This window comes from Theobroma cacao, chromosome 10 (genome assembly GCF_000208745.1).
Source record: "Theobroma cacao cultivar B97-61/B2 chromosome 10, Criollo_cocoa_genome_V2, whole genome shotgun sequence".
NCBI lineage: Eukaryota > Viridiplantae > Streptophyta > Magnoliopsida > Malvales > Malvaceae > Theobroma > Theobroma cacao.
Window position 1 is genome coordinate 9,064,144 of NC_030859.1, and position 16,046 is coordinate 9,080,189.

The window sequence follows — 16,046 nt, forward strand, 5'->3', positions numbered from 1 at the left end:
TGTCTGCCCGCCAACTGTAGAGAAGGGAACGTCTCCATTTACTAATCAATATTTTCTTACTGTCTTCTTCGGGCCGTCGAGGATTCCTTGAAAGAAACGCCCTGGGAAATACTAGACAATGTGATGACTCAAGTCTTCATGAAACTTGACAAAACTCAGGATCATTTCATGAAAATCTTTCAACTCTCTTCAAACTCCGGAATACCCTTTTCTGTCAGTACAACACTCTCCCTGTAACCATCTTCAGCTACATAAACCATGCCTTGAGCAACCTTCAGAATCCACCAAGCACCAGTCTTCTTCCCCTGTGGTGCTTTAAGTTTCTTCTTAACAATTGTTGACTCTCAAAAACTAAGCTACCCTCAACACTTTCGTATGTTGATTTCTTTTGAAGTTTGCTTTATAAAACATTTTTGGTAATCTATAATCTTAAGAGTTGTAATAGCAGTCAAAAAAAAAAAAGAAAAAGAAAAAGCATCATGGCATCAGCATTGTCTGGAGATGACCTTGCCAGGTCGATGAGCAGCCCGTCAATAAGCCCGAAAATGAGTTTGGGTTCAGGAAGCAGAAGAGGTTGGGCTTCAGCTAGTATCCGGGAGGCATGGAATAGTCAGACAGATGTTTTCCAGAGAAGTGGGAGGGAAGAAGATGAGGAGGAGCTCAAGTGGGCTGCCATTGAAAGACTTCCTACTTATGATCGTTTGAGAAGGGGAATGCTGAAGCATGTTCTGGATGAAGGAAAGGTTGGCTATGAGGAAGTTGATATTACCAATCTTGATATGCAGGACAAGAAGAATCTCATGCAAAGTGTACTAAGGGTTGTTGAAGAGGATAATGAGAGGTTTCTTCTTAGACTTAGAGAGAGAAATGATAGGTGACTTCCTATATCTATATCTCATACTAGCCTGTTTCTTTTTTGGGATTACAACATTTATCCTTTGATAGTGCAGTAGTAGTTCCTCTTTCCTTACTTTTCTGAAATTTTGAATTAATTTGGTTTGTCTATTAAAAGATGTTATTCTTTCATTGAAAAGGGTGGGAATTGATGTTCCAAGAATTGAAGTAAGGTTTGAGCATTTATCTATAGAAGGAGATGCTTACCTTGGAACCAGGGCTCTTCCAACTTTGCTGAATGCAACCTTGAACACAATTGAGGTGATTTCTCCTCTCCCCAAATAAATGCTCCTGTAAATTGGATTAATGGAATCTTGTTTAACATTTTTATAAGTTTTTAAAGATGTTTCTGGAGAAATTATATATGTACATATATACACTTCAAGTCCTAAGTTTGGATTTGTACTGATGAAAAATTTTGTAATGTTTTCTGATAAATAGGGAGCACTTGGCTTAATCAAGCTTTTCCCTTCTAAGAAAAGAGTGGTCAATATTCTCCGTGATGTGAGTGGAATAGTGAAACCATCAAGGTATTGTTTTCAATTTCCTAAGATTAAGACAGCGTCATGTTAAATTTCTCAATTACCAATCAATTATTCATGCTTCTCAAGATGATTAAATCCACACGTTGAGCTTTCAGATGAACTTCAATTAATTTGAATTTTCCTAACAATTTATCTCATTTTCTTTCTCTTACACAGAATGGCTCTACTTCTAGGACCTCCAGGGTCTGGCAAAACTACATTGCTGCAGGCACTTGCTGGGAAGACCGACACTGATTTAAGGGTCTGTCAGCATCTGTAGTTTATGAATGAGATATACAATTAAAAACATGACTTCCGAGTTCTTACAAGTTACAATCTCAACAGTCTTTGGATTTTTTACTTTTTTTTGTTTCTTTCTGTCCTTGTCCTTCACCTTTCTCAATCCATTCTTGAAGTTGCTTCCGATTTAACATTTTTTCTTTTAGCATTATAACAAGTCCTTACTGAAGTTTTATTTTATTTTTTTGGTTTAATTTACCGATGAAGAACCTTCAATATTTGAACAGGTATCAGGAAAAATCACTTATTGTGGTCATGAATTTCACGAGTTCTTCCCGCAAAGGACAAGTGCTTATATAAGTCAACATGATCTTCACCATGGAGAGATGACGGTTAGGGAGACACTTGATTTCTCAGGGCGGTGCTTGGGGGTGGGAACCCGATATGATCTCTTGGCAGAGTTGTCAAGGAGAGAAAAACAAGCAGGGATCAAACCAGACCCTGAGATTGATGCATTTATGAAAGCTACAGCAATGGCAGGCCAAAAGACTAGTCTAGTTACTGACTATGTGCTCAAGGTTTGTTTCAGTCATTGCTTACTGGTTTCCTGTCTTCTACTTTCCTGCCCAACAATATTCTCAAGCTTAACTTTTTTAACTATTACGTGGTAATAGATTCTCGGACTGGATATCTGTTCTGATATTATGGTGGGTGATGAAATGAGAAGGGGCATATCCGGTGGACAAAAGAAACGTGTAACTACAGGTAAACTAGTTGAAGATAAATCTATGTGAAGGGACTTGAATTATTTTTCTACTTAAAAAATGAAAAGTTCATTGAAACAAGGCTATCAATTATTACAAAGTTTCTTGGTGAAAAGGTTATCCTCTGTTTGTGATGATTGATGCCATTACCATAAGGCCCTAGTGTTTCCTCCACACTTTGGCTGCTGAACAATTCCTACCACACAACCATAAGAGACTAAACTTCTGTTATAGCAATTGAATTGGCAGTTACCATTGGGGAATTCCAAGCACTAATCATGTACTATTTTTTAGTAGTCAAGTATTCATTCAGGATATTTACGCACAATGTTTAATAAGTTTTGTACAGAATAAACTGAGAAAGGAGATAAATTATTTCTATGTACATCATGACATCAACCATATATGTTTTTTTTAGTGTTTCCTTAATATTTGAAGCGTTTTATCATTTGCAAAGTCCTTGTTGTGGCCATTTCACTTTATGAGAGCAGCCTAAGAGGAGTGACTTATACAAAATGCAGGAGAAATGTTGGTTGGACCTGCCAAGGCTCTTTACATGGATGAGATTTCAACTGGTCTAGATAGTTCTACGACTTTTCAGATTGTAAGGTTTATGAAGCAGATGGTGCATATCATGGATGTAACTATGATAATCTCTCTTCTACAACCTGCACCAGAAACCTATGACCTTTTCGATGACATTATCTTACTTTCTGAGGGTAAGATAGTGTATCAAGGACCACGAGAAAATGTTCTTGAATTCTTTGAAAGTGTGGGATTCAAATGTCCTGAAAGGAAAGGAGTAGCAGATTTCTTACAAGAAGTAACTTCTAGAAAGGACCAGCAGCAGTATTGGTGCAGAAAGAATGAACCTTATCAATATATATCTGTACCAGAGTTCGTGAAGCATTTCAACTCTTTCCACATTGGTCAAAAGCTCGATGATGAACTTAGAATTCCTTATGATAAGTCTAAAGCTCATCCAGCTGCTTTGGTGAAAGAAAAGTATGGAATCTCAAACTGGGAACTTTTCAAGGCTTGCTTTGCAAGAGAGTGGCTTTTGATGAAGCGCAACTCTTTCGTGTATATATTCAAGACCACTCAAATTACCATTATGTCTGTCATTGCTTTCACAGTGTTTTTTAGGACAAAAATGAAGGCTGGTCATATATCAAATGGAGTGAAATTCTATGGTGCACTGTTCTTCAGTCTCATTAACGTTATGTTTAATGGGATGGCAGAGCTTGCACTGACCATATTTAGGCTTCCAGTATTCTTCAAACAAAGGGATTTCTTGTTCTATCCAGCATGGGCCTTTGCCTTGCCAATTTGGGTCCTGAGGATCCCCCTCTCCTTGCTAGAGTCAGGGATATGGATAATCCTTACATACTACACTATTGGTTTTGCTCCAGCTGCTAGTAGGTATGAGAATGCACAATATTCAGTCACACAGAACAGTGGTTACTATTTTCCAGCCTGTGGGCTATGTCAATCTATAATTGCATTTCTGTTTCAGGTTTTTCCGTCAATTCTTGGCGTTCTTTGGAATTCACCAGATGGCTCTCTCTCTCTTCCGCTTCATTGCTGCAGTTGGAAGGACACAGGTTGTAGCAAACACACTTGGTACCTTTACTCTCCTGGTAGTTTTTGTCCTTGGTGGATTTGTTGTTGCCAAAGGTTAGTACTTTTTGTCTTTAAATTGCTTACACTTCTGTCTAGCCGAAATGAGCCATTTCCAAACGTATTTGGTGCAATATATTTGTTTATGGTTGCATGGATAGTAATGACATATAAAGATTCTCAAGGTCTTTTGTCCTTGTTGATATTATTGATCCCATAGCAGCTTTTCTAATCTCTTTTTGCAGATGACATCAAGCCATGGATGATATGGGGCTACTATGTCTCTCCCATGTCATATGGACAAAATGCCATTGTCATCACTGAATTTCTTGACAAAAGATGGAGTGCTGTAAGATCTCCTAAGATTATGCAAATATTGTCCCCATTATAATACAGTATATGTTACTATTTGATCTTGATATTTTCCATACTTTGTCTATTGCAGCCTTATGTGTCACTTAATGAATCTACCACAGTAGGGAAGATTCTTCTCAAATCCAGAGGCATGTATACAGAAGAGCACTGGTATTGGATTTGTGTTGCAGCACTTCTTGGATTTTCTCTGCTTTTTAATCTCTGTTTTATTGCGGCATTGACATATTTGAATCGTAAGCTACTAAACTCATGCCAATATCCATCTTTATTAGCAAAGTATGATTCTGGTTTTGACAATGATTTGAAAATGCAGCTCTGGGAGATTCCAAATCTGTTGTTCTGAGTGAAGATGATGAGAGTAAGAGCAAGAAGCAGTCATCTTCTGATGGACAGCATAATTTGAGATCCATAGAAATGAGTAAACCGTCAACTGCTCCATTGTTTGAAGGTTTGACATGTTTTAACCTGACACTTCTATCCTGAAATTTATGAGTATTTTCGAATACAATCTTACTAGAAACAATCTTCTGATGGAACGTTTATTTCAGAAAATAAAAATGAAGAAAAAAGTAGAAGGTTGTTTATCTTTCTTCCAGGGAACTATATATATATATATATATATATATAATATTTCATATTTTAAAGATGCCTGATTGCTTTGTGGTTTTAGTATGTGGATAACCTTACATTTGTTTATTGGAAAGAACACTAGAGCTTACAAATTAATGTAATACAATGAAACATGTTTTTCCTTGTGGTGAAGGATTTAAGTGAATGATTGCAGGCACTGATGATATGCCTTTGAAGAATACTTCTGACAACTCAATACTTGGTGCTGCAGACCAGGCACCTACAAAGAGAGGAATGGTGTTGCCCTTCCAACCCTTGTCTCTTGCATTTAACCATGTGAATTACTATGTTGACATGCCTGCTGTGAGTCCTTTCTCAATATATGTTCTATAGAGAAATTTTACCTTAAGATGGAAAAGATGAAGATCATTCAACAATTTTGTTGTTTCCTCTCACTTTTGTCCTATGGCTGCAGCGTAATCGTTTACACTAGCACCATGTTTCTTCTTAGTGATCTTCATTTTTATTCTACTTTGCAATATGTATTTTAAAAGAAGTAAATTGCTGTATTACATTGATATCTACCGAAGGAAAACATTGATGGTAAAAATCTCTTCATCAGGAAATGAAGAGCCAAGGAATTGAAGAGACCCGTCTTCAATTACTGCGAGATGTAAGTGGTGCTTTCAGGCCTGGTGTCCTAACAGCATTGGTTGGGGTTAGTGGTGCTGGAAAGACCACCTTGATGGATGTGCTAGCAGGAAGAAAAACTGGTGGGTATATTGAAGGAAGTATTAGCATTTCTGGCTACCCAAAGAACCAAGAAACTTTTGCTCGGGTTAGCGGCTACTGTGAACAAAATGATATCCATTCTCCACATGTTACTGTCTATGAATCCCTTGTGTACTCTGCGTGGCTTCGTCTTGCAAAGGAGGTTAATGCAGAAACACGAAAGGCATGTTTTTCTTTAACCCAGATCTTACTATATCATAAAATGTATACAATCCTTTAATTCTCTCCATTCTTTTGTGTCAATTGAAAAAGTATATTATGTCTAGTCGCAGCTCAAAGTTCAAGATATGATTTGAGTTCAGTGTTGTATTCATTGCAACAGATGTTTGTTGAAGAAGTAATGGAGTTGGTAGAGCTAAATCTTCTCAGGAATTCTCTAGTTGGCCTTCCTGGAGTTGATGGCCTTTCAACCGAACAGAGAAAGAGGCTTACAATAGCTGTTGAATTGGTTGCTAATCCATCGATCATCTTCATGGATGAACCAACTTCAGGCCTGGATGCTAGAGCAGCTGCAATTGTCATGCGTACTGTGAGAAATACAGTGGATACAGGGAGAACCGTGGTCTGCACAATTCACCAACCAAGCATAGACATTTTTGAAGCTTTTGATGAGGTATTATAGATTTGTTAAAACCTGAAAGTATCAGTTTAGAAATCTTTCCTTCCTCTGTTTTTCATAGTTCCCATTGCATTTGCTTAATACGATTTCCTTTTGACTGCAGTTATTCTTGATGAAGAGAGGAGGGCAGGCCATTTACGCTGGACCACTTGGTCGCCATTCTCACAAACTTATAGAATATTTTGAAGTGAGAATCAATTCTCTCATATTGCATCCATGTTAACATTGGCGTCAGAACTCTCACAACTTAAGTCCATAACTTTCTGCAGGCTGTCCCAGGGGTTCCAAAAATCAAAGAAGGGTACAATCCTGCCACATGGATGTTGGAAATTAGTTCAACTGCTGTCGAGGCCCAACTTGATGTAGATTTTTCTGAAATTTATGCCAAATCTGAACTTTATAGGTAACTGAGATTGAACCTACTATCTCACTGACTCCAGCGTTTTTGGCCTCTATTTCCCCCTTTTTCTCCATCTCTTCCGAGGCTGAAATGAGTTTTTAACTTACCAGGAAAAATGAGAAGCTTATCCAAGATTTAAGCACCCCGGTACCCGGAACTAAGGACCTTCACTTCTCCACCAAATATTCTCAAGACTTCTTTACTCAATGTCGAGCCTGCTTCTGGAAGCAGCACTGGTCGTATTGGAGGAATCCACAATACAATGCCATCCGATTCTTCATGACAGTTATTGTTGGTATCATATTTGGAATGATTTTCTGGGACAAAGGGGATAAGATGTAAGTCCAAAATATCTTATTTAGTTATCATTGTGATGGTATTATACAAACTACAGTCCAATACACAAACAAATACTTCAGATATTTAGGGTCTTCTCTCCTTACCCAATACTGTGAAAATGCCTTGACTGAACCTTGCCGTTAAAGAATCCTGCATTCATGTGAAATAATTTCCAAAACATTTGTGCTTCTGTCCCTTTGTAAGTTAAACTTCAATAGTCATGGATGAAATGGTTGTAAGTCCTATAATGCGTTGTAGTTAAAGACACCAGATAAGTTGCATGCTCTTTCCTACACTTCTACTAGTTTTCGGGAAAGGTTTGAAATAATAAAATGTTTGTTCTAAGAAGTATCAAATCTGATAACAGCTGGTCGTATTATTTAATTCTGCATTGACACATAACAGTCCTGTTATTCTTGGTCATTGAGAAGTCAGTAGCATATATCTGTGGGAACAGAAATATGAATGGCATCTCCTATCAGGAAAACATTTTATTTGATTTCATTTAGGATAATTTTGCAAACGTTATTTGAACAGACACAAGCAACAAGATCTAATGAATCTGCTGGGAGCTATGTACTCTGCTGTCCTTTTCCTTGGCGCCACCAACACTTCAGCAGTACAATCTGTCGTGGCAATTGAAAGAACAGTGTTTTATCGTGAAAGAGCAGCTGGAATGTATTCACCATTGCCTTATGCATTTTCTCAGGTAAAAGAAGCTGAAATTTTAGCATTAGATTGATCTTAATAATTGACACTCCATTCCTCAAATGCACACTCAAAATAATTTAGGGGAGAAAATCAGGACATAAGGGCATATATAGCTGATATAACTAGTGTTGTGTTATGCCTTGCAGGTGGCAATAGAGGCAATATATGTTTCAATCCAAACATTGGTGTATAGTTTACTGCTTTACTCAATGATTGGATTCCACGTAGATGTTGGAAAGTTCTTGTTGTTCTACTACTTCATATTGATGTGCTTCATGTACTTCACACTCTACGGGATGATGCTTGTAGCTCTCACTCCTAACCATCAATTTGCTGCCATTGTTATGTCCTTCTTTCTAAGCTTCTGGAACCTCTTTTCTGGTTTCCTCATCCCTAGGACGGTATGTATTAAAAGATGAAAGCAATCATTTTAATGCTATATATGTTTTAATCTCACTTCAATTTAATTGCTAAGCATTTCATTTTTTTTTCTTCTCTTTTATTAGATCATGAGAGAAAAACTGAACTGTAACATTTGAATATTTGTAGGAAATTCCAATTTGGTGGAGGTGGTACTATTGGGCTTCTCCAGTCGCATGGACAATCTATGGCCTTGTGACTTCCCAAGTGGGTGACCAACTTGCTCTTGTTGACATACCAGGAGAACTCCCACTGACAGTGAAGGACTACCTTGAGGCACACCTAGGGTTTGACTATAGTTTCCTTCCAGCAGTTGTTGCAGCCCATATTGGCTGGGTCCTTCTCTTCTTATTTGTCTTTGCCTATGGAATCAAGTTCCTTAACTTCCAAAGGAGATGAGAAAATGCCCAACATTTTCTTTGTGCATGAATAATTGTGCAAAGGGGGGATTTATTAATGTCTATTGTTTGTTTATCATAAAAAATTTGTATAATCCGAACAGTTGGGGTGCTCACATCCTCCATTGTTCTTTGATTCCAATAAAAGATATTCTCTTATTATTGTCTACCAGGGTTCTTCATTCTCCCTCTTAGTATATTCCTTTCTTAGGAGCAAGCTAGAAACAAAACAGATCAGCTTTCTTGCTGTTGTATCCATTTGTGATACTCCCTCCATCTTCAAACTCAAGGTATTCAAAATTAAGCTAGAAATTAAGGCATCTCTACTGATATCATGTACTCATCAACAACGTTTTTTTACTAACGTATACAACCTGCTTCGATCCATTTTACTGAGTTTAATAAGATATTAGGCTTTACTTGATCTAACAACTGAAAACTCCTGTTCTAATAGTTTAAGTTGAATATTTCTGATCTTGTAATAATAATAAACTATTCCTAACTTTATTCAAAACTACTAATTGCTATTTATTGTTAGAATAGTTAAAGCATTCCATGTTATAACACTATAACTATTCCTTATGATAATAATAAATCATCTATTCCTATTTTTTCCTTGGTGAAAGTAGCCAGAATTTTCAGCTTTAAATGTCATCTGTTTCTGTTCCAAAAACACATAACTAAGACTTGCATTTTTTAAGACCTCCTCGAGCCATGTCAGTAGCTAATGGTCCATAGTTCACTGTTTTTGTAGTGTGACACTTACCTATTGTTATGCCTATTACAAGTATGACTGATATGGTACTTAAGCCTCTCATGAAGTGTAATAGTGTGTGGAGGGACGCCCCTATCCTATTTTTGGTTCTTAGATCAGATTAAGAATTCAGACCAAGATTAACAAGCAATGAATCAAGTAATCTGGTTTCCAAGATAAGTTTTAGTGTTTATAAGTCATGGGTAGTTTAGTAATTTTTCAATTCAACTTCTGCAACCAAGCATCCATTTATGAAAATTAATAGACCTGAGATAAATTAAGACAATATTTAAAGTTCTAGGTGCATTTTATCCTAATAATAAGTAGAGGAAATTGTGAGAAATGGTCCTTCTTATAAGGTGATTTCAGAAATAACCATCCATATAAAGTTATCTATTTCTAGCCAAAAAGAAGCATGAGTAGACCAAAATGCCCTTAAAAACATCGTGGCAAATTAAGCTCCTGATATATCCCCCCCGCCAGAAAGAAAATAGAAATAAATGCTCAATTGTTTGAACTCGCTCATCTTTCTCTCTCAACTCTCTAAACTGTATCAACTCTGTCAACTCTCTGTTGAGCACCATTGCCATTAGCTCTCTCAGCTCTCTGAACTGTATGAGCTCTGTCAACTCTTTGTTAAGCACCATCGTCATCGGGCTGTGGTCTATCTCTAGACATCTGGTCATATTATCGTTGATAAACAAACCCTATAGCAGAGATGACATCAAAGTATGTTATTGGGTTTATTATTGCAACAAATAAATTTCTGAAACTTTTTGTGTAAATTAGAACATGGATTAGAAACATTGCCCAGAGTTGTTACATGCCATGCATCTATAACATATGTTAGTGTTATTTTAGCGTGTCACGACATTGGTTATTTTAGGGTAGTTCGTGTAATGAGTCAGTAATTACACTGATTGGCGTGTCACATGCCATGGGTATTTTAGGCTAGTACGTGTAAGGAGACAATAATTATAGTGATTGGCATGTCAACGTTGGCGTGTAACAACATTTGACTTGATATGCATGGAGTGTAACAACATTTTGACTTGATATGCATGGCGTGTAACAACACTTTACTTGATATGCATGGCATGTAACAACATTTGACTTGATACACATCGCTTGTTGGTCTTAAGTAAATGTGCTAGAAGGGGGTGAATAGCACTTTTTAGCTTTTGGCAAGATGAGGAACTAATTTAAAAAGCAATGAAAATAAAAACAAAGTAGAGAATACGCAGGAATTTAGAGTGGTTCGGTCCAAGACCTACATCAACTACCTTGATTATTCAACAAAAGATTTTCCAAACTAATCTACTATGAACAGGTGAAATTCACAAGCTTTCACAAAGCTTTTACAATGGCTTTTACCAAGTTTAGCCAAAACCTTTCACAATAGTTTTTACTGGGATCAACTAAAACCCAAAGTGATTTTTCAAAAGCTCAACCACAACCTTTCACAATGGTTTTTCACGGGTTCAACCAAAACCCAAAGTGGTTTTTCAAAGGCTCAACCACAACCTACAACAATGGTTTTTTACGGGATCAACCAAAACCCAACAACTAACTTTTCAAGGCTAAGTTAGAACCTATACACTCAATCAAGCAATCCAAGCTTGAATAAATCCCTTAGAGTGACTCACTCACTCTAAGAATACAAAGAGAGAAGTGATAAGAGTGTACCTATGATCACAAGGTTGATCTAAGTGGTACAAAGTGAAGTGTAAGTCACAATTACAAAGATAGGAGTTGAGAGCTGTAAATGAGCAAAGAGTATTTGTAGGTTTTTCAGCTGTTTTGTGTTCTTGGAAGCCTTCATTCTATTTTTCTAGCCGTTGGAAGTCCATTTTATACTTGGAAGATCAATTCTGATGTGAGTTAGACAGTTTTTGACCGTTGGAAACAGTTTGGTATCAATTCTGGTCGTTAATCTATCTTCTAATGGGCAATTCAAATTTTCTGGAAAAATGCTCTTAGCCGACTAACTTATGTCTTGGTCGATTAAGTTGTTTCTGTTTTCTTTTTCTAGTATCTGGCAATGAGCACTTAGTCGACTAACTTACTTCTTGGTTAACTAACTTGGTTTTGTCTTTCAATACTCTTCAGCTCGCCAGCTTCTGGTTTGAATTTTAGCTGACTAACTCTTCATTAATCGACTAAGGGGCTTCTGTCTTGTTGATCAATTGTGACTTCCTTATTCCTATGCTCTTTGATATGTGCATTTGAGTGATTTATTAATTTTTGCATACAATATTTGTCCTGCACACTCAAGTAGAGATATTAGACACAAATGAATGGGAATGTTTTATTATCATCAAAAACTAATGGAGCCAACAATCTCCCCCTTTTTGATGATGACAAAACATTCCTTGGTTAACAGCTCAGTGTCCTTTTATTCTTTTTAGTTCTGCTCAAAATGGAGGTTTTCCTCCCCCTAAGTGTGTGCTCCCCTTTAGTGTGTGCATAGTTTTATTATCCATTTCAACATGTTTTTATTCTTGTAATACAGAAAATGACATGTAAGGGTTCAAATTGATGATAGAATATATTTATACAAGCTTATGGAATAATAAGCAGTAAGTGACAGGGTGACAGAACATTATTATTATTTTAGCTTGCTGGCTATCATATTGTTTCCAAACTTAATTCATTCCAAAGCTACATGCCATAAACCATCTAGTAAAAAATATCAGCATTCATATTTATTTTCATCTCAATTTCACTCACAATATCATATCAACAATTAATTGCCAGCATAACAGTTCAATATCAGCACCAAATCTTTAAACAACAACAGAAACTCAATAACAGCTTTAAATATTCAATCATCAGCTTATCAGCATTGCATTCATTCACAATCCAACCAAAATATCATGAGAATAAGTTTTCAGTGCATTATTAGAATAAGTTTTCAACACATTTTCAGCATCAGTTATCAGCAGAAGAACAAAATAAATAAGCAGTGTCTCAGCACAATGATTAGTATTCAATTTTTAACAACCTACCATAGACTAACTATCATAGACAATTTAGTCAAATTCAACGCCCTAAATTTCTCCTAGATTTCTGGTACCTCTACCCTAACATTTTTTTTAATTTATTTTTGTCAAGCCCTACCTTATAAAATACTTGCCATGTCATTTATGTGGTTGACAATATGCTTGCATACTTGGAAAGCTCTGAAAAATCATCAAAAGACGGTAGTGTACCTAGTGGTGCAACTAAGTTGAATTAAGCCTCGAGCTAGACCAAATAAAGATTTTAAGATGAAATTTAGAATTTTAAATTCCTAGAATGATTTAATATGGTGATTCAGAGTTCGAGAACTGATTTGGAGTCAAAATGTAATTTTCATGACCTAGGGGCAAAATGGTCATTTTGCCACTCGAGGTTAAGATGTGAGTGTTGGATGAAATTTTTGACTAAGATTGATCATTTGGAGTATAATTTGAGTTTGAGAAGTGAAGAATTTTAATTTCGGTGTTTTTTCGAGGATAAGGGCAAAATAGTCATTTTGCCACCCAAGGGCAAAATTGTAATTTTACACACCCAACACTTGTCATGCCCATGGATTTCATCCATTAACATTTTATATTGTGGATAATTGAAATATTTTATGTTGTGGAGAAAGAAAGCTTAATAGTTAAGAATTTAAAAATGGACCAATGGTAAGGTGACAAGTGTCAAGCTTTTATTTCTTTATTATTTTCCCTATAAATTAGCACAAAACCAGCCCATGTCTCTTCATTATGGTCGGCCTCACCAAGGAAAAGCAAGAAAAAGAAAGAACAAAACCCTAGGTGGAAAAATTCAAGGGAAAAGTGTGAAAATTCAAAGAAACAAGTGAAAAAATGTAAGATTTTTCAATTTAAGCTTGAGATCTCTCTTTCTTAAGCATTTTTTCTTATTTTTCATGGTTAAATCACATGAAATCATGATGAATCCTTTGTTGGCCGAACACTTAGAGGGAGGTTTTGTTGTTTGATTTGGTTAGATTTCAATGTATTTTAGTGTTTTTAGTTAGTTAGTGATGTGTAGTATGAAAAGCCAACAAGAAAAATTCACTTCCTTCTATCACCTATCATTGGCCGAATTTTCCATGTAGAGTGTGTATGGTGGATTTGATTTTATTTCAAGTGAATTGGTTAGGAAATGATGAATTACGGTGAGAAAATCAAGTAGGAAAAATCGTAGTGTTGATGCACCCACCATGGCCGAAATTTCCAAGGGAAAATGTGAAGATGATTTTGCTAAATTTTATGCTATTTGACTTGTGTTTGATGGTTTGGAGAATTGGAAGAAAAATGGAGTTAATTGGAGTTTAATTGGACATATTGGCCAATTAATTGAGTGATAGATCGAATTAGGCCAATACCGTTTTATTTAGGTACACAATTGAATTTACGTAGAACACCGTGTTTAGACGATAATCCGAACAATTTGCATTCCATTTCATGCATCCATATAGTTTTATAATGATTTAGCACCAATGTGGTAAATTGCTTGATTGTGCATTATGTCTAGGTGGTGAATCCTCCGATAAGGGTAAAGATATTGTACCCAAGGATCGATAGTCGGAGTACTCTAAAAATTCGACTCCCGAAATAGTGAGTAACTGTATCATCATTTTAATTATCTAAAGTGGTCTTTTTATTTGATTTTGTGAATTTTATGAAAAATGTGATTAAATGAAATGATTTTATAAAATAGTCTTGAAATTTAATGATGGCTTTGAAAATAGAGTAATTGGAGACCATTTGATGTATTGTGAATTTATGGTTCTAATTGATCGGCTTATGGTAATATTGGCATGAATGGTTGAATTGGAATTTGTGTTGAAATTGTATAAACTGTTGTTTGCCTTGATAGGCTGGATAATGATAAAATTGCCATGTCATGCTGTTGAATTTTTATTGTATGGTGGGTTTAGCTTGCTGCAGTGGGTGAGTTCTATGGACCAGCCTATTAGAGGGGCACGAAATCCGATTATATATGTACCTCGATCAGAGAGGTGTGTAGGGTATCTCCTGAGGTATGGTTAGAGTTCACGTCACGTCTAACCACCTCGTGATGATGAACTTTGCTAACGTTAAGGAACGGCTGTGTTTTTCAAACTAAAAATATGTTTACGTGTATACGAAATTTTTAACAGCCTTGGCGTACTCGGTTAGATGCCTCGACCAAGGTATTCCCGAGAATGATTTTGGCAGGAGCCAAACTTTTAAGATACTCATAAGCCATGTTGATTATTTAAATGAAATGAATATTTATGTTATGAAATACATATTGAGATGGAATATTTTAATCGTCTCCATTTACTCGACTTTAGATATTTTGGATGATGTTTGTTTACTCACTGGGATTATATAATTTCACCACCCTCTTTTTCACCCATTTCAGGCTCAGGATAGTTTGTAGATAGCTGATATCATCGAAGGCTACAGTTGGCTTTACTTCTTCAAAAATCGTAGGTTCACAGCCTTCGTTCACTTTTGTCATTTGGGCGCTCACGTGTCATTGTAAATTAAATTATATATCTTGACTATCTGTATTACAGTATGTATGAATTTATTTCGCTTTTATGCTACAAAAAATTTCTTACAGATAACTCTATAAAAATTATTTTATAAGAAAATGGAATATTTTATTGAATATTTTTATTATATTTAAATAGTCATAATTTCACTTTTAAATGAATGTTTTAAACATCTAAACTTATTTTTGATTATGAAATATGTGTTTTGCATTCGCATACTACATTATTAGCTGGTTTCGAAATTTTCAGGGAAAAATGATCAAAATACCCTTGAGAGACGAAAATTATTTTTTTATTGTTTTAGCTTGGAAATAGCTTATAATTTTTTAAAATATGATATTAGCAATTGTTGCTCACAAGGGAAGCGAAAAAACTGATGTTAAGCCTTACGAGGTTTCGATTGACATTCTGGGTGATGAATGTCGATCGGGACATCGCGACGATTGTCACGGGCTCGATGGAAGTTTCGAGTTGTGACAATTCTCCCTTTCCCTTAGCTTTCCACTTCTCGTAGCTTTCCGTTTCTCCCCCTTTTTGGCATCATCAAACCAAGGGGTCCTCATTTTTCTATAGAGGCAAAGGGGGTGGATTCAGGAGTTCTAAGGTCAATAGCAAGGGGTTGAGGAAAGGTTGCAAGTGGTGATTTAGGTGGGGAGGGTTTAAGTGAGGATTTGTTAGAAACTTCTAGTGGAATATGAGGAAAAGAAATGTTTGCTGGTTTGACTCTTTCAGCTAGCCGTGAGGATCTTCTTTTTTTTAGAAATTTTGTTTTGGTGGCCATGGTTTTTTATCCCTTTTCTTGGTGGTTTGGATCTGGTTTGTGGAGCAGTAGTGATTTTTTCTTTTCCTTTTCCATATTGCCCTTCTGTAGTATGAGTTGGTGCAGATATGGCTTGTTGTGTTTTTGCTTTAGCTACTTCTTTTTCGAGTAGCTCTTTTTTGACTATCTGTTGGAAAAGATCCATGATCGATATTTCTTCAGACTTGGGAGGTGAAGACTGTTTTGGGTGTGGTTCTTGAATAGGTGGAGAGTTGCCATCCAGAGATCCTAGAACTTTAGTCCTCTTATCTGATCCTTTTTCCTTCT

At 36.2% G+C, this 16,046-nt stretch overlaps 1 protein-coding gene across 1 annotated transcript; it reads left to right on the top strand.

Annotated features, from left to right (window-relative positions):
• On the top strand, nucleotides 465-8,801 carry LOC18586698 (pleiotropic drug resistance protein 2). The gene is made up of 20 exons (XM_018128626.1): nucleotides 465-874; nucleotides 1,035-1,155; nucleotides 1,336-1,424; nucleotides 1,596-1,680; nucleotides 1,946-2,236; nucleotides 2,333-2,423; nucleotides 2,944-3,844; nucleotides 3,939-4,099; nucleotides 4,288-4,391; nucleotides 4,488-4,650; nucleotides 4,731-4,865; nucleotides 5,202-5,350; nucleotides 5,610-5,942; nucleotides 6,102-6,392; nucleotides 6,502-6,585; nucleotides 6,668-6,801; nucleotides 6,909-7,136; nucleotides 7,675-7,846; nucleotides 7,995-8,249; nucleotides 8,398-8,801. Exons 1-20 carry the CDS (start codon nucleotides 480-482, stop codon nucleotides 8,665-8,667), a joined length of 4,452 nt encoding a protein of 1,483 aa, XP_017984115.1. The 5' UTR covers nucleotides 465-479; the 3' UTR covers nucleotides 8,668-8,801.